This window comes from Canis lupus, chromosome 24 (genome assembly GCF_003254725.2).
Source record: "Canis lupus dingo isolate Sandy chromosome 24, ASM325472v2, whole genome shotgun sequence".
NCBI lineage: Eukaryota > Metazoa > Chordata > Mammalia > Carnivora > Canidae > Canis > Canis lupus.
The window spans coordinates 32947063-32970516 of NC_064266.1; the positions used below are offsets into that span (position 1 = coordinate 32947063).

The 23454-nt window shown below is 42.3% G+C and overlaps 1 protein-coding gene across 2 annotated transcripts in view; it reads right to left on the bottom strand.

Moving 5' to 3' along the window:
- The window catches only part of LOC112673399 (WAP four-disulfide core domain protein 10A-like), a 54443-nt gene extending 32385 nt beyond the window's left edge, over nucleotides 1-22058 (bottom strand). Inside the window, exons 1-3 of one of the 2 annotated variants that reach the window (XM_049100411.1) lie at nucleotides 21795-22058; nucleotides 20738-20887; nucleotides 20235-20359 (exon numbers count right to left, since the gene is read on the bottom strand). In XM_049100411.1, coding sequence (XP_048956368.1) covers nucleotides 20286-20359; nucleotides 20738-20887; nucleotides 21795-21903 — 333 coding nt within the window. In that variant the 5' untranslated portion in view covers nucleotides 21904-22058 and the 3' untranslated portion in view covers nucleotides 20235-20285. Of the gene's footprint in view, nucleotides 1-20091; nucleotides 20360-20737; nucleotides 20888-21794 lie in introns of those variants that run through there. The other variant, XM_025469043.3, reaches the window with a different exon arrangement.
- Between the last annotated feature and the right edge of the window lie 1396 nt (nucleotides 22059-23454).

The following is a 23454-nucleotide window of genomic DNA, read 5'->3' on the forward strand; positions in this document are numbered from 1 at the left end:
GTGTTTAGTCTGAGAGAGGTAACATGGCAAGGCATTATCAGTTCTTCACATCACAGAATTTAAAAGGACATAAGGACAAAGAAAAGACATGTTGAAATGGGTGTCAGGTGAGTAGGGAAGGGTCATCTCTGTATGGAGTGCTCTGGGAGTATCAGAAGCTAGGCTTGGATAACACCAGAAGGAAGATGAGGCATTCTTTTCTTCACCCAAGGTCACCTGGGATTTTTTGCTCCTGGGACTCTAAGACTCAGGGGGACATACTCAGGCCCTCCTGAAGATCTCATACCATCATTCTCTTGTCATCAGTGGAGCAAGGAAAAGGTGTCCACTCATGTCTGGGGTTGACCTGGGAATGACAGTGGGCAAACTAACCCTATAAGGAGGGGCAAGATGGAGGAAGACTAGGGTCCCCAAATCACTTGTCCCCACCAAATTACCTAGATAACCTTCAAATCATCCTGAAAATCTACGAATTCGGCCTGAGATTTAAAGAGAGAACACCTGGAATGCTACAGTGAGAAGAGTTCGCACTTCTATCAAGGTAGGAAGACGGGGGGAAAGAAATAAAGAAACAAAAGGCCTCCAAGGGGGAGGGGCCCCGTGAGGAGCCAGGCTAAGGCCAGGGCGAGAGTCCCCAGGACAGGAAAGCACCGTCCAGAAGCAGGAGCTTCACCAATCTTCCCGGGAGGAAAGGCGATACAGGGAGTTGGAGCAGGACTCCAGGAGGGCGGGGATGCCCTCAGACTCCCTGGGACACTAACACAGCAACGGCGCACCGGGGAGAGTGCGTGGAGCTCCCTGAAGGGCTGCAGCGCACGCAGGGCTGGACCTGGGAGCAGCTCGGAGGGGCTCGGGTGGCAGCTCCACGGAGGGGGGCACGCCCCGGGAGCAGCTTGGAGGCGGCTCCCACAGAGGAAGAGGCTCGTGCGGAGGGGGCTGCTCGGCTACGGGAGCAGCTCGGAGGGGCTCGGGCGGGGGCTCCAGAGAGGCGGCTGTGCGGCCGGGAGCGCGAATCCAACAGTGCAGGCCCGGGAGCACTGGGCACCGGGACACAGCCCAGGATCCGACCTCCCCCCGGGACAGGCAGAGGCTGGAAGGGCCCAGGACCCCAAGGACGCTCCTGCCCCGAGCTGAGCAGATCAGCGGCCCCACCCCAGAACCTCCAGGCCCTGCAGACGGAGAGCTCCGTAGTTACTGTGGGAGCTGAATCCAGGTTTCCAGAGCTGGCCCCGCCACTGCGGTTGTTCCTCCTGGGGCCTCACCCGGTAAACAACCCCCACTGAGCCCTGCACCAGGCAGGGGGCTGAGCAGCTCCCACAAGTGCTAACACCTGAAAATCAGCACAACAGGCCCCTCCCGCAGAAGACCAACTAGACGGACAAGTTCCAGGGGAAGTCAAGGGACTTAAAAGTATACAGAAAGAAGATACTCCCCCGTGTTTTTCTTTTTCTTTTTTCTTTCTTTTTTTGCTATTTGATTTCTGTTTGTTTCCCCCACCCCTTTCTTCCCCTTTCTTTTTCTTTCTCTTTTTCTTCTCTTTTTTTGCTTTTTTTCTTCCTTTTTTCTTTTTTCTTTCCTTCTTTCTCTCCTCTCTTTTTCTCCTTTTCCCAATACAACTTGTTTTTGGCCACTCTGCACTGAGCAAAATGACTAGAAGGAAAACCTCACCTCAAAAGAAAGAATCACAAACAGTCCTCTCTCCCACAGAGTTACAAAATCTGGATTACAATTCAATGTCAGAAAGCCAATTCAGAAGCACTATTATACAGCTACTGGTGGCTCTAAAAAAAGGCATAAAGGACTCAAGAGACTTCATGACTGCAGAATTTACATCTAATCAGGCAGAAATAAAAAATCAATTGAATGAGATGCAATCCAAACTAGAAGTCCTAATGACGAGGGTTAACGAGGTGGAAGAACAAGTGAGTGACATGGAAGACAAGTTGATGGCAAAGAGGGAGACTGAGGAAAAAAGAGACAAACAATTAAAAGACCATGAAGATAGATTAAGGGAAATAAACGACAGCCTGAGGAAGAAAACGTTTAATTGGTGTTCCCGAGGGTGCCGAAAGGGCCAGAGGGCCAGAATATGTATTTGAACAAATTCTAGCTGAAAACTTTCCTAATCTGGGAAGGGAAACAGGCATTCAGATCCAGGAAATAGAGAGATCCACCCCCCCTAAAATCAATAAAAACTGTTCAACACCTCAACATTTAATAGTTAAGCTTGCAAATTCCAAAGATAAAGAGAAGATCCTTAAAGCAGCAAGAGACAAGAAATCCCTGACTTTTATGGGGAGGAGTATTGGGGTAACAGCAGACCTCTCCACAGAGACCTGGCAGGCCAGACAGGGCTGGCAGGATATATTCAGGGTCCTAAATGAGAAGAACATGCAACCAAGAATACTTTATCCAGCAAGGCTCTCATTCAAAATGGAAGGAGAGATAAAGAGCTTCCAAGACAGGCAGGAACTGAAAGAATATGTGACCTCCAAACCAGCTCTGCAAGAAATTTTAAGGGGGACTCTCAAAAATCCCCTTTAAGAAGAAGTTCAGTGGAACTATCCACAAAAACAAGGACTAAATTCCCACCATGACCAAGTGGGAATATCATGATGACACTAAACTCATATCTGTCAATAGTAACTCTGAACGTGAATGGGCTTAATGACCCCATCAAAAGGTGCAGGGTTTCAGACTGGATAAAAAACCAGGACCCATCTATTTGCTTCTACAAGAGACTCATTTTAGACAGAAGGACACCTACAACATGAAAATAAAAGGCTGGAGAACCATTTACCATTCAAATGGTCCTCAAAATAAAGCAGGGGTAGCCATCCTTATATCAGATACTAAAATTTACCCCGAAGACTGTAGTGAGAGATGAAGAGGGACACTGTCTCATACTTAAAGGATCTATCCAACAAGAGGACTTAACAATCCTCAATATATATGCCCCGAATGTGGGAGCTGCCAAATATTTAAACCAATTAATAACCAAAGTGAAGAAATACTTAGATAATAATACACTTATACTTGGTGACTTCAATCTAGCTCTTTCTACCCTCAATAGGTCTTCTAAGCACAACATCTCCAAAGAAACGAGAGCTTTAAATGATACACTGGACCAGATGGATTTCACAGATATCTACAGAACTTTACATCCATCAACTGAATACACATTCTTCTCAAGTGCACATGGAAGTTTCTCCAGAATAGACCACATACTGGGTCACAAATCGGGTCTGAACCGATACCAAAAGATTGGGATCATCCCCTGCATGTTCTCAGGCCATAATGCCTTGAAATTAGAACTAAATCACAACAAGAAGTTTGGAAGGACCTCAAACACGTGGAGGTTAAGGACCATCCTGCTAAAAGATGAAAGGGTCAACCAGGAAATTAAGGAAGAATTAAAAAGATTCATGGAAACTAATGAGAATGAAGATACAACTGTTCAAAATCTTTGGGATGCGGCAAAAGCAGTCCTAAGGGGGAAATACATCGCAATACAAGCATCCCTCCAAAAACTGGAAAAAACTCAAATACACAAGTTAATCTTGCACCTAGACAAACTGGAGAAAGAACAGCAAATAAAATCTACACCCAGCAGAAGAAGAGAGTTAATAGAGATTTGAGCAGAACTCAACGAAATCGAGACCAGAACTGTGGAACAGATCAACAGAACCAGGAGTTGGTTCTTTGAAAGAATTAATAATATAGATAAACCATTAGCCAGCCTTATTAAAAAGAAGAGAGAGAAGACTCAAATTAATAAAATCATGAATGAGAAAGGAGAGATCACTACCAACACCAAGGAAATACAAACTATTTTAAAAACATATTATGAACAGCTATTCGCTAATAAATTAGGCAATCTAGAAGAAATGGATGCATTCCTGGAAAGCCACAAACTACCAAAACTGGAACAGGAAGAAATAGAAAACCTGAACAGGCCAATAACCAGGGAGGAAATTGAAGCAGTCATCAAACACCTCCCAAGACACAAAAGTCCAGTGCCAGATGACTTCCCAGGGGAATTCTATCAAACATTTGAAGAAGTAACATACCTATTCTACTAAAGCTGTTCTGAAAGATAGAAAGGGATGGAATACTTCGAAACTCGTTCTATGAGGCCAGCATCAGCTTAATTCCAAAACCAGACAAAGACCCCACCAAAAAGGAGAATTATAGACCAATATCCCTGATGAACATGGATGCAAAAATTCTCAACAAGATACTAGCCAATAGGATCCAACAATACATTAAGAAGATTATTCACCATGACCAAGTGGGATTTATCCCCAGGATGCAAGGCTGGTTCAACACTCATAAAGCAATCAACGTGATAGATCATATCAACAAGAGAAAAAACAAGAACCATATGATCCTCTCAATAGATGCAGAAAAAGCATCTGACACAATACAATATCCATTCCTGATCAAAATTCTTCAGAGTGTAGGGATAGAGGGAACATTCCTCAACATCTTAAAAGCCATCTACGAGAAGCCCACAGCAAATATCATTCTCAATTTGAAAACACAGAAAGCCTTTCCCCTAAGATCAGGAACACGACAGGGATGTCCACTCTCACCACTGCTATTCAGCATAGTACTAGATGTCCTAGCCTCAGCAATCAGGCAACCAAAAGAAATAAAAGGCATTAAAATTGGCAAAGAAGAAGTCAATCCCTCTCTCTTTGCAGATTACATGATACTGTACAAGGAAAACCCAAAAGACTCCACCCCAAGATTGATAGAACTCATACAGTACCAATTTGTGGCAAGTACAAAATCAATGCCCAGAAATCAGTGGCATTTCTATACACTAACAATGAGACTGAAGAAAGAGAAATTAAGGAGTCAATCCCATTTACAATTGCACCCAAAAGCATAAGATACCTACGAATAAACCTAACCAAAGAGGTAAAGGATCTATATCCTAAAAACTACAAAAACACTTCTGAAAGAAATGGAGGAAGGCACAAAGAAATGGAAAAATATTCCATGCTCATGGATCAGAAGAATTAATATTGTGAAAATGTCTATGCTACCCAGGGAAATTTACATGTTCAATGCAATCCCAATCAAAATACCATGGACTTTCTTCAGAGAGTTGGAACAAGTCATCTTAAGATTTGTGTGGAATCAGAAAAGACCCAAATAGCCAGAGGATTATTGAAAAAGAAAACCATAGCTGGGGGCATCACAATGCCAGATTTCAGGTTGTACTACAAAGCTGTGTTCATCAAGACAGTGTGGTACTGGCACAAAAATAGACACATAACCAATGGAACAGAGTAGAGAAACCAGAAATGGGCCCTCAACTCCATGGTGAACTAATATTCGACAAAGCAGGAAAGACTATCCACTGGAAAAAGGACAGTCTCTTCAATAAATAGTATTGGGAAAACTGGACATCCACATGCAGAAGAATGAAAACTAGACCATTCTCTTACACCATACAGAAAAATAAACTCAAAATGGATGAAAGATCTAAGTGTGCGACTAGAAAAAAAATTTTTTTTTTCACCATTCTCACTGGTGTGATGTGGTATCTCATTCTGGTTGTTGATGCTGGGACTTCTAGTACCATGTTGAATAACAGTGGTAAGAGTGGACATCCCTGTTGCATTCCTGATCTTAGGACAAAGGCTCTCAGTGTTTCCCCACTGAGAATTATATTTGCTGTGGGCTTTTCATAGATGACTTTTAAGATGCTGAGGAATGTTCCCTCTATCCCTAAACTCTGTAGAGTTTTGATCAGGAATGGATGCTGTACTTTTTCAAATGTATTTTTTCAGAGAAATCTGCATCTATTGAGAGGATCATATGGTTCTTGTTTTTTCTCTTGTTGATGTGATCTATCACATTGATTGTTTTAATCCTTCGAAGACACAAAAGTCCAGGGCCAGATGTCTTCCCAGGAGAATTCTATCAAATGTTTAGAGAAGCAATAATACTTACTCTACTAAAGCTGTTCCAAAGGATAGAAAGGGACAAAATAATTCCAAACTCATTTTATGAAGCCAGCATCACCTTAATTCCAAAGCCAAAGACCCCACCAAAAATCAGATTTATAGACAAATATCCCTGATGAACAAAGATGCAAAAATTCTCAGTAAGATACTAGCCAATAGGATCCAATGGTACATTAAGAAGAGTATTCACCATTACCAAGTGGGATTTATCCCTGGGATGCAAGGTTGGTTCAAAACTCGCAAGGATACAGTCCACAAAACTAAAAGACAATCTACAGAATGGGACAAGATATTTGCAAATGACGTATCAGATAAAGGGCTAGTTTCCAAGATCTATAAAGAACTTATTAAACTCAACAGCAAAGAAACAAAATCCAATCATGAAATGGGCAAAAGACATGAACAGAAATCTCACAGAGGAAGACATAGACATGACCAACAAGCACATGAGAAAATGCTCTGCATCACTTGCCATCAGGGAAATACAAATCAAAACCACAATGAGATAACACCTCACATCAGTGAGAATGGGGAAAATTAACAAGGCAGGAAACCACAAATATTGGAGACCATGTGGAGAAAAGGGAACCCTCTTACACTGTTGGTGGGAATGTGAACTGGTGCAGCAACCCTGGAAAACTGTGTGAAGGATCCTCAAAGAGTTAAAAATAGACCTGCCCTACAACCCAGCAAATGCACTGTTGGGGATTTACCCCAAAGATACAGATGCAATGAAATGCCGGGACACCTGCATCCCGATGTTTCTAGCAGCAATGTCCACAATAGCCAAACTGTGGAAGGAGCCTCGATGTCCATTGAAAGATGAATGGATAAAGAAGATGTGGTTTATGTATACAATGGAATATTACTCAGCTATTAGAAATGACAAATACCCACCATTTGCTTCAACGTGGATGTAACTGGAGGATATTATGCTGAGTGAAGTAAGTCAATCGGAGAAGGACAAACAGTGTATGTTCTCATTCATTTGGGGAATGTAAATAATAGTGAAAGGGAATAGAAGGGAAGGGAGAAGAAATGGGTAGGAAATATCAGAAAGGGAGATAGAACATGAAGACTCCTAACTCTGGGAAATGAACTAGGGGTGGTAGAAGGGGAGGAGGGTGGGGGTGGGGGTAACTGGGTGATGGGCACTGAGGGGGGCACTTGACGAGATGAGCACTGGGTGTTATTCTGTATGTTGGCAAATTGAACACCAATAAAAAATAAATTTATTATTCAAAAACTCGTAAAACAATCAAGGTGATAGATCACATCAACAAGAGAAAAAACAAGAATCTTCTTTTCAAGATTTTAGTTTTAACTAGTCTCTATACCTGATGTAGGGATTGAACACATAAGGCCAAGTACAAGAGACACATGGTCTTCTGTCTGAGCCAGCCAGGTGTCCCACACCTCAGTTTCCCTTGAAGGAAATAGTAACACACCTACATCATAGACATGAGAATTAACTGAACTCTTGTGGAAAGCAAGGTGACTGGCATAATTAGTATTTAATATATTTTAGGAAGTAAACAAATAATTTACTGAATGTCAAAGAAAAGGTGCCTATAATCTTTTTAGCTCTTGAATTTCCCATAATAATCTCTGTATACCATTATTTCTCTTCCCTGGGAAGATCAGCCAAGGCCCTCTGGTGTCTTAAATTCCTTTTTTTTTTCACTTTTTAAAAATTATATGTATTTTTTTCATTGGAGATCTATTTGCCAACATATCGTGGAGTCTTAAATTCTTAAATCAAATCACTCTTTGGGTTTGATGTTTTATACCTATTAACCCAGTCTTGAGTAGTAGTTGATCAAATTAGCCTGTAGTCTCTTTGTAGGAAGCAGATCTCCAGGGATGCGGGTGGAAGGAAAGATGCAGATCAATCGGATAGCCAAATATAATGTAGAGTATTCAGTTAGAATTTTTAGTAGTATATCCCATGAAATATAAGCACTGTAATTGTACTAAAAACGATTCAGTATTTATCTGACATTCAAATTTAGTTGGTCATGTAATAATTTTGTGTGCTAAATCTGGCAACCGGAAAACAGTGAATTCATTCTGGAGGGATATTTCTTTGGGCAAGAGACTACAAAACATGTGTCCTGTGGGGAACAAGCAAACGCATGTGGCTTACTGGTTCAGTGACCCTGGGGACTGGGACAGATGTGGGATGCATGGACCCGAGCGTCCTGTAGGAACAACAATGAGCCAGAAATGAAGAGACCTTGTTCAAAGCCAAAGTTCTACCATTAATTCAGCATATCAATTTGGGCTACTTTTATTTCAGTCTACCCATTTGAAAAATGAGGTCAACTCAGTCAGTCTGTCCATGCTGCATGCTGGCATTCCCCTACTCCAGAGGGCACAGATAGATTTTCCAGAGGCACAAACAGGTTTAAGGACATGATGTCCTGGTTCTTAAATTCCAATTTATTGTTTCTTGAAGTTGGTCTGCCTGAAAAAAGCCTGCAGCCTGCCTTTCTCCTCTTCTATCTGTCTCTCAGAATGTCCTGTGCTGCTTCTAAGAAAGGTGGGGATGGAAGCATATGCTTTACCCATCTCTTATTTTTTTTATAAATTTATTTTTTTATTGGTGTTCAATTTGCCAACATATAGAATAACACCCAGTGCTCATCCCATCAAGTGCCCACCTCAGTGCCCATCACCCAATCACCCCGACCCCCCACCCACCTCCCCTTCCACCACCCCTAGTTCGTTTCCCAGAGTTAGGAGTCTCTTACATGTGTTGAAAGTATAAAAACTGAGTTCTAAACAAAGGAACAATTTGAAAATGTATTTTCCTGAGTATGCTTCCTTGGGAGCAAAGCAAAAAAATATGTGGATAGGAAATACTAAGGGGACAGTACCTTGTTTCACTCAGGTGTCAAAGTCATAGTATGTCGTTATTTCTTTAGCTCACTCTTTTAAAGTTAGAAATCCCAAGGACAATAGCATATATCCACAGGGATGTACATTAAAACATTCATATCAATTGAAAAGTGAAGTCAGTCATCTTGTGGGAGAAAGTGGTTTAATTTGGCTAATTGAAGACAGACTTTGCCAATTAGCTGATTCATTGAACATTTTCCATAAATATAGGGAGTTAAATCTGTGGCTTCAAAAAAATTTCTAAATATAAACTCAAACTGGATGAAAGATCTAAGTGTGCTACAAGAATCCATCAAAATCCTAGAGAAGAACACAGGCAACACCCTTTTTGAACTTGGCCACAGCAACTTCTTGCAAGATAAATCCATGAAGGCAAGGGAAACAAAAGCAAAAATAAATTATTGGGACTTCATCAAGATAAAAAGCTTCTGCACAGCAACAGAAATAGTGAACAAAGGGAATAAAGGGAAAAGAGAAAAAATGAGTGGGAAATATCAGAAAGAGAGACAGAACATGAAAGACTCCTAACTCTGGGAAATGAACTAGGGGTGGTGGAAGGGGAGGTGGGCGGGGGGTGGGGGTGACTGGGTGACAGGCACTGAGGTGGGCACTTGACGAGATGAGCACTGGGTGTTATTCTATATGTTGGCGGGTTGAACACCAATAAAAAATAAATTTATAAAAATAAAAAAAATTTATATAAAAAAAAGAAACAGTGAACAAAACTAAAAGACAGCCTACAGAATGGGAGAAAATATTTGCAAATAACCATCAGACAAAGGGCTAGTATCCAAGATATATAAAGAATTTATTAAACTCAACAGCAAAGAAACAAACAATCCAATCATGAAATGGGCAAAAGACATGAACAGAAATTTCACCAAAGAAGACATAGACATGGCCAACAAGCACATGAGAAAATGCTCCGCATCACTTGCCATCAGGGAAATACAAATCAAAACCACAATGAGATACCACCTCACACCAGTGAGAATGGGGAAAATTAACAAGGCAGGAAACCACAAATGTTGGAGAGGATGTGGAGAAAGGGGAACCATCTTGCACTGCTGGTGGGAATGTGATCTGGTGCAGCCACTCTGGCAAACTGTGTGGAGGTTCCTCAAAGAGTTAAAAATAGATCTGCCCTACATCCCGGCAATTGCACTACTGGGGACTTACCCCAAAGATACAGATGCAATGAAATGCCGGGACACCTGCACCCCGATGTTTCTAGCAGCCTTGTCCACAATATCCAAACTGTGGAAGGAGCCTCGGTGTCCATCGAAAGATGAATGGAGAAAGAAGATGTGGTTTATGTATACAATGGAATATTACTCAGCCATTAGAAACGAAAAATACCCACCATTTGCTTCGACATGGATGGAACTGGAGGGTATTATGCTGAGTGAAATAAGTCAATCGGAGAAGGACAAACATTTTATGGTCTCATTCATTTGGGGAATATAAAAAATAGTCAACGGGAATAAAGGGGAAAGGAGAAAAAATAAGTAGGAAATATCAGAAAGGGAGATGGAACATGGAAGACTCCTAACTCTGGGAAACGAACTAGGGGTGGTGGAAGGGGAGGTGAGAGGGGGGTGGTGGTGACTGGGTGGTGGGCACTGAGGGGGGCCCTTGACGGGATGAGCACTGGGTGTTATTCTATATGTTGACAAATTGAACACCAATAAAAAATAAATTTATTTAAAAAAAGAAACTACCAAAGTGTTTTCCAAAATGGCTGTACCATTTTGCATTTCTACTAGTAACATATGAGAGTTCCATGTGCCTCATATCCTTCCTAGCATTTAGAATTGTAATTCTAGCATTAGAATTGTCATTCTAATAACATGCATAGTGATAGAAGTGCAACAACTTTTAAGAGATTAAAGTAATTTGCTTAAATTTCGGGGTCTCTAAGAATCTAAGTCACTTAAAATGATGGTAGGGTTTTTTTTCCCCCTATTTCCCAACAGTCCATTTGACAATGTTTCACACCCAGTGGGTTACTCAGTTCCTGAGACTGAGTGGTCAAATTTCCCCCAGAACCCCATCACAGAACCTACCTCTTCGCCCAGCTTCCCCACATGGCAGAGGTTGTTCTTTGCAGTAAACGGAGGAGCATTTTCAATCAAAAGATCTCCTGATGGTCAGGAGCCAGGGGAAGAGTGTGAATTTCCAGGTTACAATTTTTGGAAACTACAGGTAAGGCCCCACTGTGACTCTACTACATCCCATGACTGCCTACTTCTTTCCCCCACTCCCACCGCACACCGGGAGCAAAGCCAGCCTCAGACCCTGTTTCCATGACTGAGAGCTCCTCCCTCACATCTTCCTCCTCCCAGTGGCATAGCATGTCTCCTGCTTGGCTACTCAACCAAGAATGTGCCTTTAGCCTCAGCCACTGGGCAGACCCTGAGGAGGACAATTAGCTCTGTGAGTCTCTTTCATACACCTTGCCCTATTCCCAGGCAGCGTAAGTAGATGCCTCCTCCAAAGACATAACTCCTATCTAGTAATCTACATTCTGATAATGAAATTCTCTAAGGGTGGTATACAGAGCACTACATCTCTCCACAGAATAGTGGTTGCCAGGGACTGAGGGATGTGTGCAAAAGAGAAGGTACTTTTCCAAGGGAACAAGCCTCCAGTTATATCATGCATAAGTTCCAGGGATCCAACATGTATCATAGTGACCACAAGTAGTAAAACAATAGTGTACACTTGAAATTTTCTAAGAGAGTAGATCTTAAATGTTCTCACCAGACATAAAATTAAGAGATGGTTATGTGACGTGATGGATGTGTTAACAAACTTAATTATGATGATCATTTCATAAAATGTAACTATATCAAAACTTATGATACCCATCTTCAATACATACAATTTTTATGTATCAATTACTTCAGGAGAGCTGGGTGAAATTTTTTAAAAATAAGAAGTTTCGGGATCCCTGGGTGGCGCAGCGGTTTGGTGCCTGCCTTTGGCCCAGGGCGCGATCCTGGAGATCCAGGATCGAATCCCACGTCGGGCTCCCTGCATGGAGCCTGCTTCTTGCTCTGCCTGTGTCTCTGCCTCTCTCTGTCTCTCTCTCTCTCTCTGTGACTATCATGAATAAATAAAATCTTTAAAGAAATTCTTTAAAAAAAAATAAGAAGTTTCCACTGGGTAGTCGGAACTAGGTTAACAGTTTTCTGCCAGCACGTTAAAAATATATTACTGCAGTTTGAGTAATCCTTGGTGAGTCAAGATATTTCATTCTTTTGCTTTTTACTCAGTTATGTATTTTATTTCTAGGTATTCTACTTGGTACTTTTTCAATATCCTGATGATTTTTAAAAGATTTTATTTTTAAGTAATCTCTACACCCAACATGGGACTCCCAACACACAACTGCAAGCTCAAGAGTCACATGTTCCACCAACTAAGCCAGCCAGGAGCCCCAGTACTCTCATGATATTTATGTTCTCTTTCACTTTATCTGGGCATTATTACCATCTTTCATTTCCTTTCCTTTCCTAAGCACTTTTATTTTGTGCTCTGTCTATAGTAATTCCAATATCTGAAGTCTCTGTGGATCTCTGCTTCTCTTGACTTTTTTCATCCTTTCTTGTTTTCTTAAATGGGTGGGAATTTTTTTTTCTTGTGAGCTCGTATATTTCATGGACACTTCTCTTCCATGACACTTTACTTGTAGAATTTCTTGGAATCCTGTGTTTAAGTGAGCAATGTCAAAATCAGATGTTTCACCTAACCACTCAGACTATTTTCAAACTCAAGCCTTGCCTTTAGGTTTTTCGGACTTCACCCATGTGCTAATTCCTGCTGCACTGTTATGTGGGAAAACTAGCTTGTAAGTGATGAATTTTTGGAGGAATCTTTTCCCCACTATACTGAATGGATAAAGGAGATGTGGAATGGATATACAATGGATCATTATTCAGCCTCAAAAATTAGGGAAATTACCATACAGGCTACAACACGGATGAACTTGAACCCAAGCTAAGTGAAGTAAGCCAGTCACAAAAACCAGATACCATATGACTCCACTTATGTGAGATTTCTAGAGGAGTCCAATTCACAGAGACAGGAGAAGGGTGGTTTCCACAGGCTGGGGGGATAGAGATGGGGAGTTGTTTGAGGGTAGAGAGTTTCACTTTTTTTAATAATAAATTTATTTTTTATTGGTGTTCAATTTGCCAACATACAGAATAACACCCAGTGCTCATCCCGTCAAGTGCCCGCCACCCAGTCACCCCCAACCCCGCCCTCCTCCCCTTCCACCACCCCTAGTTCGTTTCCCAGAGTTAGGAGTCTCTCATGTTCTGTCTCCCTTTCTGATATTTCCTACCCATTTCTTCTCCCTTCCCCTCTATTCCCTTTCACTATTATTTATATTCCCCAAATGAATACAATAGCCAAACTGTGGAAGGAGCCTCAGTGTCCATCGAAAGATGAATGGATAAAGAAGATGTGGTTTATGTATACAATGGAATATTACTCAGCCATTAGAAATGACAAATACCCACCATTTGCTTCGGTGTGGATGGAACTGGAGGATATTATGCTGAGTGAAATAAGTCAATCGGAGAGTTTCACTTTAAAGATGAAAGGAGTTCTGGAGATGGATGGTGGTGACAGTTGTGAGTGTACTTAATGCCACTGAACTGTACACTTAAGAATAGTCAGGATCATTTGGGTGCCCAGGTGACTCAGTCTGTAAGCATCCAATTCTTCACTTTGGCTCAGGTCAGGATCTCAGGGTTGTGAGTTTGAGTCTTGCATTGGACTCTGCTGGGCAGGGAGCCTGCTTATGATTCTCTTCTGCTTCTCCCTCTGCCTCTCCCCCTTCTAAAAATATAGTCAAGATGGTTAACTTTATAAGTTTTTTACCACAATTCCTTTTTTTCCACAATTCCTAATAATAATAAATACATAAAAGGGGCTTTTGATTTCGACTTAGATGTAGAAAGCTGAATTAACCTCCCAAACTTACACTGAAAACAAAGTTCGACAACTTTTCTTTTTTTATTTTGTATTTTTTTTATTGGAGTTCAATTTGCCATCATATAGGATAACACCCAGTGCTCATCCTGTCAAGTGCCCCCCTCAGTGCCCATCACCTGGTCACCCCATCCCCCACCTGCCTCCCCTTCCGCTACCCCTTGTTCATTTCCCAGAGTTAGGAGTCTCTCCTGTTCTGTCTCCCTCTCTGATATTTCCCACTCATTTTCTCTCCTTTCCCCTTCAATCCCATTCACTATTTTTATATGCCCTGAATGAATGAAACTATATGTTTGTCTTTCTCCAATTGACTTACTTCACTCAGCATAATACCCTCCAGTTCTATCCATATTGAAGAAAATGGTGGGTATTCGTTGTTTCTAATGGCTGAGTAATATTCCATTGTATATACAGACCACATCTTCTTTATCCATTCTACCTTTCTTAAACTCACCAGAGCACTGAGATCGCAGGGCCACTAAGCAGCGTAGTATCAAGGGGAAGACAGGCACCTGCAAGGACACAGAAGACGCAAGCATTAATTACCTAAGAGATAGGCAGCCAGGCACCAGAAAGGATAATTCAGCTAGGTGATTGGCAAATTGCTAGAGGCTGAGTGTGCACTGGCAAAAGAAAGTGAAAACTCTGAGGCTGAAAATACCGGGCAAGGGTTGAGGGCAACGGGCAGGTCACACACTCTTAGAGATTTTCTCCAAAGTTCACGTTGCACTCGAGGTAACTACAGCAACAAACAACTCATAACCCACAAACTAGCCTGGCTCATGATTATATTAACACAAATTTCCACATAAAGACCTAATAGAAGGAATGGCAAGCCCATATTCAAGGATAAATACTATTGCCCTCTTCTGGTTCCTTGCCCATCCCACTGAATATAGCTATAAAAACTGGAAAGTCAGTACCTACATACAGAGAAGAAAGAAGGCTAGAATTCAAGCACCACATTGTTGATGATGCATCTACTGGGATTTTTCCTCCTCTGGTATCCCCTAGCCAACCTGGAAAAAGCACTAGGGCACAGATAGAGAGAATGTCGGGAGAAATTCTCTAAAGATGGCTTGAGACATAGAAAAAAGAAATGTAATGCCCAGAAGAAGTGCAGAAATCACCTGGTTTTTTCTCTTTCTCTTAATTCTTCCCTTTCCTCCTCCTCCACCTCTCCCTCCTCTTTCTTCTTTCAAATATTTATTTTTACATAAACTTTACACCCAACAAGGGGCTCAAACTCACAGCCCAATATCAAAAGTTGCACGCTCTATGGTATCTGCTGAGTGCCCCTTAATCTTCTGGTGTCCTAGTCCCTAAGAAGAAGAGTAGTGATCAGGATGGGAAGGAGCCAAGACTCTGAGAGAGGGGAACTCTTCCTCTGTTGGGTGCAGCTGTAATTCTATAGAGCAGGTGGCCACCGTTGTCCCTGTTTATCTTTTCTCTCTTTGTTCTCTCACCAACTGGCTCTGGATATGGATGTAGGTGTGGAAGGGCCTAGTAGAGCAGGATAACCAAAGCCTAAGCTGTTTGGAGCTGAGGGGAAATAGAAGGCACGGTGGGGGGAGGGGAGATGACCAACAAGAACTTGAGAAAGCAAACACATATAGTTGTTTATTTATTTCTGGGTTCACCTCTAAGCCATTGCATGCACAGATGTGATCCCAGCTGACATACTTCAAGAAATGAGCCAATAGATAGGTTCACCACCACCTGGGTCCCAGACTAGCCACATGGTGGTGCATATTCAGGAAGGCACCAAACGAACTGCAAACAGGGGCTTTGAACAACTGAACTGACATAGGAACACAACTCACCCGAGACAGGTTGAACTCACTCTGCACTTAACCATTTGAATTACTTTTGAAAACACACTACTACCTTCTCCATTCAGTGTGAACAGGACTCAGAGTCCTAAAACATTTAAAATGTCCAGGATAGGGACACCTGGGTGGCTCAGCAGTTGAGCACCTGCTTTCAGCTTAGGGCTTGATCCAGGTCCAGGTTCAAGTCCCGCATCACGCTCCCTCTGGAGAGCCTGCTTCTCCTTCTGCCTATGGCTCTGCATCTCTTTGTGTGTCTCTCATGAATAAATAAACAAAATCTTTTTTAAAATGTCCAGGATAATCCAGAATTTGGAATATATGAAGGAAAAGGGAAATATCAAATCCTATGGCAAAAGGTGACCAACAGACTCGTTTCAAGGTGAAATAAATGTTGAAATCATCTGAGAAAGGTGTTAAAGCACCTATTATAAAAACGCTGAAACAAGTAATCAAAACACCCTTGAAAGATCGAAAAATAGAAAATCTTGGCAAAGAAATGGAAGATATAAAGAAGAAGAAAATGGAAATTTGAAATGAGCATGATAACTGAGATTTAATACTCACTGAATGGGCTTAATATCAGAATCCACAGGGCAGAGATAGGAGCAACCAGCTTGAAGACTGCTGCATGGAAAGTATCCAATTTGAACAATAAAGAAAAACATACCAAAAATATACAGAGCCTAAGGGGCAACAACCAAGTTCTGATGCTGAAAAAATATTTGAGGACTTATTTCACTCAGCATAATGCCCTCCAGTTCCATCAACGTTGAAGCAAATGGTGGAATAAGTCAATCGGAGGACAAACATTATATGTTCTCATTCATTTGGGGAATATAAATGATAGTGAAAGGGAATAGAAGGGAAGGGAGAAGAAATGGGTAGGAAATATCAGAAAGGGAGACAACATGAAGACTCCTAACTCTGGGAAACAAACTAGGGGTGGTGGAAGGGGAGGAGGGCGGGGGGGTGTGAATGGGTGACGGGCACTTGATGGGATGAGCACTGGGTGTTATTCTGTATGTTGGCAAATTGAACACCAATAAAAAATAAATTTATTATTAAAATAAATAAATAAATAAAAAATATTTGAGGAAATAATAACTGAAAATTCCTAAATATGTTGGGAGACATAAGACTGTAGATCAAGAAACTTTGATGATCACTGAAGACTTGCTCTCTCAGCAACTTGCAAGTATGCAATACACTAGTATTAACTATAGTGAGAATCCTGTGCATTAGATTGCCAACACCTGGCAGGGAAGACCTGTGGTGGGGGTGGGACCAGGGGAGTGCAGGTGCGCAGCAGGATGGACTGTCTGTAGATGAGTGCTGTGGTACAGGCCAGTGACTGAAGACAGGGCCTGATCCAGGACCATAAGTGGCAGCAGTGGCTCTGCAGGTCAGCACATGAAGCGCTCCTGTGGCTTCACATTTTCCCAGGGCATGTGTACTGCAGTGAAGGCCTGTCACAGGTAGGCCAGCCCCAAGCATGTACACTTCACTTTGGTGGGGTCAGTCACGGGGGTCTTGACAGGCATCTTGCAATTGCACAGCTACAGAGGCCTGGGTCGGCTACTGGTGCAGTTCCTGAGCTCCATGTGGGCAGAGGCTAAGGAGTGGAAAGAGACTCAAGTGTCTGGTGACAGTGAGAGTGGCAAAAGCTACTGAAATCTGCTTTGAGGTCTATGGATGCCATGCTGGCCATTGGTATCTTCAATGGCAAATCTGCTGGGTTGGTTTGTAGGGCAGGACACCATTTGCCACAATCACTTCCACTGTGTGTCTGCTACTGCAGAACTGTTTTTGTTCACAGAAAGCTGTGTAATTATTGATCTATGTGGAGGGACAGAGGCTAGGGTCTCATGTGTTGCCACTTGCTGGACATCATTCTGTATGCATATGTTTTGAGATGTCATGTTCATTTTTCAGTTCCAAATATTTTTTATTTTCTATCATGATTTCATTTTGACCTATGACTCCTTAGAATTGCTTGTTTAATTTTATTTAGATTTTATTTCTTCGAGAGAGAAATGGAGCAGAGAGAGAGAGAGAGAGAAGGATAGAGAGACCATGAGCGGAGGGAGGGGCGAGGGGAGAGGGTGAAGCAGATTCCCACTTAGCAGGAAGCCCAACATGGGGCTCAATCCCAGGACCCCAGGATCAGGACCCTTGCCAAAGGCAGACAATTAGTTGATTGAACCACCCTGGTGCACTGCTTTCCTTAACTTTTACCCATTGGAAATTCTTTCTATCAATTTTACCTTACTCATTTCTAGTTTTTTTTCCCACTGTGATATGTTTGATTTCATTTTCTTGACATTGGCTGAGACTTTTTTAAAAAAATGTTCCATTTGCTTTCTTAAGAATGTATATTCTCGGGATCCCTGGGTGGCGCAGCGGTTTAGCGCCTGCCTTTGGCCCAGGGCGTGATCCTGGAGCCCCGGGATCAAGTCCCACGTCGGGCTCCTGGTGCATGGAGCCTGCTTCTCCCTCTGCCTATGTCTATGCCTCTCTCTCTCTCTCTCTCTCTCTGTGTGTGTGTGACTATCATAAGTAAATAAAAGTTAAAAAAAATTTTAAAAAAAGAATGTATATTCTCTAGTAATTCATTTTGATACATGTCAGTGCTTGCTATTGTGTTGTTCAAATCTTCTAGATCCTTCCTGGGTTTGTTGTATTTAGTTTGTTTTGTCTTCCTACTCTATTGGTTACTGGGAAGTGTGTTAAAATTGTCTGCTGGTCAGTTATGCTTCTGGCAATGGCAGGCCAGTTGACTTGGGAACAATCCTTCCAAGAATGCAAAATGAGATCTCCTGGGGTTCTCCTGGCCCCATATTTGGATACTCCCAATTGTGTTTCCAGGATAGGTTACCTCTGGGCTTTGAAGTGAGACACCCCAGAGCAAAGGCTCAGCGTGTTCCTCAGTGTACCCACTGGTTAAGAGTGTCCTATCTGCCTGGTGGCTCCAGAGTCTTTCTCAACTGCTTCTTTTTGTTAATTGCTTAGCAGAAAACAGTTCATTGGTTTTGTCCTAAGGCAAGCACCCCCTGCTAGTCCAGGAGAACACTATGGACCTGTCCTCCTTCGCCCGTCTCAACTATCACTCTTTCTTCACAATGCCCCTTTCCAACCCTATTCGCCACCAGATCTCCTATTTTAAGCACATCTCTGGCCCCTGACATATATGCATTTCAGGAAACTCAAGTACAGGGGCATGTAGAGAATGAGGTCTACATATCTCTTTGTCATCAACCTGCTGAGAGGACTTGAGTAGGTTCAGCCACCTATTGTGCCTATTGGTTTTCCTTTGTTAATTTTAGCAAGTAATACCTGCGTGTTGCAGGTTTCATGGATATAACAACAGAGACCAAAAAGGAAGAGTTGGCAAGTTCCAGTATGCTGGGGTCATAGAGCTTAACGCCAAATTCATAATCCAATCTTGTCCACAACTTCATCTGTTGGTTTGGGGACAGGAAGTAGTGAGGGAATCAACCTTTCATATCCTCAAGTTCCCTTTCTTCTCCCCCACTCTATATTTAATACTGTCTTGGAGGAAAATTAACTTTCATTTGAGTTGCCCCAATTCCTCCCTATCCTCCAATTTTAGGACTAAGTATCTCTTCTTCCAGGAAACCTGATACTATGATGCACAAAATGACCTCTCTGCATTTATATCTTAAGGCACTGAGTGTATATCCCATTCACGCTTTTTTCCATGCCCCATCCTGGTTTCTGCTAGTTTGGATCATAAGACTTAACCTTTCCCTGGACTGTATGCCAACAGAGAGTTAGTCACACCTCGACTCATGAGGAGTGGTTCTTCCCTCAAGTCTGGACACATTGTACGCTCTCTATAACCTTCTAAAGTTTGTTTATTTTTTAAGAGTATTTGCACTTGAAGATATTCCTATAGTTTCCAAGTGATTGAGTAAACGACACCAACAAATAAGGCATTGTTGGAGAGGAGAGCTTAGAGAAGCCAATGGTATTTCCTATCCATTCTAGACCATGGGTGCTGTCACCTGTGAGATTGATTGTACTTCCCTGGATTAGTTCAAAGGGAGTCCACTTGTGGGAACCTACTAGAATCACAGGCCTGAAAAGAAAAGATAAGCTGCATAAGGAAAGTCTGGAGAACTCAGAGGGATGGTGCTTCCTGTAGCTATAAGAAGATCCCACACATAAGCAGTTTTCCTCAGAGATGGTAGTCTATGAACAAAGAGAGTCCAGGAGTCTTGGCTAAGGAGTTCAGACTTCTGAATGGTGAGAGGGTAGAGAAATCCACTGGGAGGCAGGCGTTGGAAACTTAGGTACTAAATGAAGGGAGCTAAAGGTAGTGGTACTATAGAAGAAGAGACAGAGGTTCTGGGTTAATGCCACTGTTTATTTTTCAGGGAAAAGAAGCTGATATACAATGGTTCAGGGAAGAGGGTTGGCAAATAGGAGAGACATTGCCTTGGGACCCATCCACTCCCCTCCCTGCCGCCTCCCAGCTGGGATAAGACGATCATACCACTGGACATCATGTAGAATTAGCCTGACACCTTGTAGGTGTCTATAGGTCCTAATTCCAAATGGTGGTTGGGTGACACAAAGTAGTTACAGCCTCGGTTCTGGGTGTAGTGTCCTTATGGGTCTCTGAAAGAGAGAAGGGGTAGTAGGTATTCAGTGACCACACAGTTTGCTGAAACATATTTCTTTGAGAGTAACAGATCCTCCCAAACCCTGGGGGCAGGGATACTTAATGTGGTTTAGGGGATGCCCACACAAGGCTTCCCTTGGGTTTTTTCGAGTCTAGTGAGCAAAGGGACATTAATATTAGATCTCCTGAGTTTTGAATAAATCAGGCAGGCCTACAAGCAGACAATGGGGGCTTGGGCTGAGGGAAGGGGTGGGGATCCCCAGTTGGAATGGGTCCTGGGACTGAGGAGGTATAGTCTCTCTGTCTTTCCCCTACAATAGTGGTTCTATAGGTTTAACAAACGAGTGGCAAGAGGAAGTGATTCTTAACCCTACCGATTTGTCGGATATTCAAGCAAATACTTCCACAGGCAGCAAAGCAGCATTCATACCCAACAGCACAGTCCCAGGAATATTGGCACTTTCTTTGGCACTCGTAGTAGGTAGGTGACCTCGAGCAATCTCGCATTTTCGGTTTTACTACAACTGAGAAGGAATACATGAGCAGTGACTCCAAGAAGAAGAGTTTTTCTCACTATTATCAGCCCCTCTAAGGCCCCAGCACCACCTCCATTGGTTTCTCTTCTTCTTTTCCCTGCTCAGGGATCTGGGAGGCCTTTTCCATTCCAAGAGTCAAAATCCAGCTCCTACCCCCTAACAAACCCAGCAACCATGAGGCCACCTCCATGGAATTCAACATCACATGACCTGAGTCCTGAAACCCAGTTCGCAGAACAAAGAGGCTCAAAAGATCTACTGGTCTCCTGCTCTCATTTTACAGAGTGAGAGGAACAGGGTCCCAGAGGAAAGGAAGAACCGTCCCTTGCTTTTCCCTGTCTGGCTGAGACAACCCTCCAAACCTGGCTATTCCTCAGAAACCTTTGCCAGCCAGTATGGACCCACTCCTCTCCCCTCAATTCTGCTGATTTTAATTGTTTTACCCCAGCCATTCCAAACTTCTCTTGGTCAATCACCCATTTTAGTACTCTTCCCACATCCAATGTTTTAAAATACTCAATTTGGTAAACAAAGGGCATATTTCAAGAGATAATTAGTCCCCCTTGCCCAATTTGGTGCTCATCTTTGGAACTCCTGAGTGGAAGACACCAATTCCTGGTGGTTCAAGCTAGGCATTCTCTATGCAGGCTTTGAATCCTGTGCAGCTTTCCACCACTACAGGTCCTCCTCAACAAAAACACCATAGTCCCCGCAACATACAGAAGAACATCATTACTTGTCACATCAGGAGTCCCTGAAACTTGAGAACTGCACATTCAGCTTTCCTCTGGTATCCTGGCTTAAAAAAGGAACCAAGAGTTTCACATATGCCAGTGCCGGGTTCCTTTTTGTTCTCTAGCCCCTCTTCAGTTTGAAGCTCCACCAAAATACCTACTGAAATTTGGACGACGAGTTACTTTCTTAGTTTTTTCTTTCATAGTTCCTGTCACTGGCATGATGACCAGGCAGTAGAGTGTCACCAGCTGGAAAACCAACCACTTCATGATGTTAACTCTGGATGTCTGAATGTGAGCCTGGCAGCAGACCCAGTATTTTACCAGGTCCTGCAGGGGGTAGCGAAGGGCTTTGGGGTGTGGAGTTTGGAGAACATGTGACTGGTCTCTCACTGCCCCATCTGGTTCTGTCTCATCTTTTCCAGGCACCACTCCTTGGTTGGGCCCTGATGTCTCCTGAGGTACATCCAATTTCTTATGTCTTCTACTCTGCTCACTGCAGAAATGAATTCTTCATATTTAATCATTTCTTATTTAGAAATTTGAAAAATACAGAAGTACAAAGAAAATGAATGAGATATAATCAGCCATCTAATCTAGATAGGTAATAGTGTCATTTGTTTTCATAGAAAGATAGCTTTAGAATTGTCCTTTCAATAAAAAAATCATACATCTTTACTGTATGAGAGTTTTAGTAAATATTTTTAATAAATTTATTTTTTATTGGTGTTCAATTTGTCAACATATAGAATAGCACCCAGTGCTCATCCCGTCAAGTGCCCCCCTCAGTGCCCGTCACCCAGTCACCCCCACCGCCAGCCCACCTCCCTTTCCTTTTTTTTTTTAATAATAAATTTATTTTTTATTGGTGTTCAATTTGCCAACATACAGAATAACACCCGGTGCTCATCCCGTCAAGTACCCCCCTCAGTGCCCATCACCCATTCACCCCCACCCCCACCCGCCTCCCCTTCCACCACCCCTAGTTCGTTTCCCAGAGTTAGAGTCTTTCATGTTCTGTAACCTTTTCTGATATTTCCCACTTATTTTTTCTCCTTTCCACTTTATTCCCTTTCACTATTATTTATATTCCCCAAATGAATGAGACCATATAATGTTTGTCCTTCTCCGATTGACTTATTTCACTCAGCATAATACCCTCCAGTTCCATCCACATCAAAGCAAATGGTGGGTATTTGTCATTTCTAATGGCTAATATTCTATTGTATACATAAACCACATCTTCTTTATCCATTCATCTTTTGAAGGACACCGACGCTCCTTCCACAGTTTGGCTATTGTGGACATTGCTGCTAGAAACATCAGGGTGCAGGTGTCCTGGCGTTTCATTGCATCTGTATCTGTTCTCATTGTTTTTGTTGTTGTTATTGAGGCCATCATGTAGTCAGAATTTATTCAACCTGAAATACCAGCCAAAGTGTGTATTAAGTGTGTATTAATTAATTAATTAAGTGGAGGCATAAGATGTCTCTATTTTACTTATTTCTCATGTACTCTCTCAGGAAGCCCCTCTGGGGTGTATGCTACCAGAATGAGGTCTTTAAGAGGAGGGAAGCAAAGATACAGATGCAATGAAATGCCGGAACACCTGCACCCCAATGTTTCTAGCAGCAATGTCCACAATAGCCAAACTGTGGAAGGAGCCTCAGTATCCATCGAAAGATGAATGGATAAAGAAGATGTGGTTTTTGTATACAATGGAATATTAGCCATTAGAAATGACAAATACCCACCATTTACTTCGACGTGGATGGAACTGGAGGGTATTATGCTGAGTGAAATGAGTCAATCGGAGAAGGA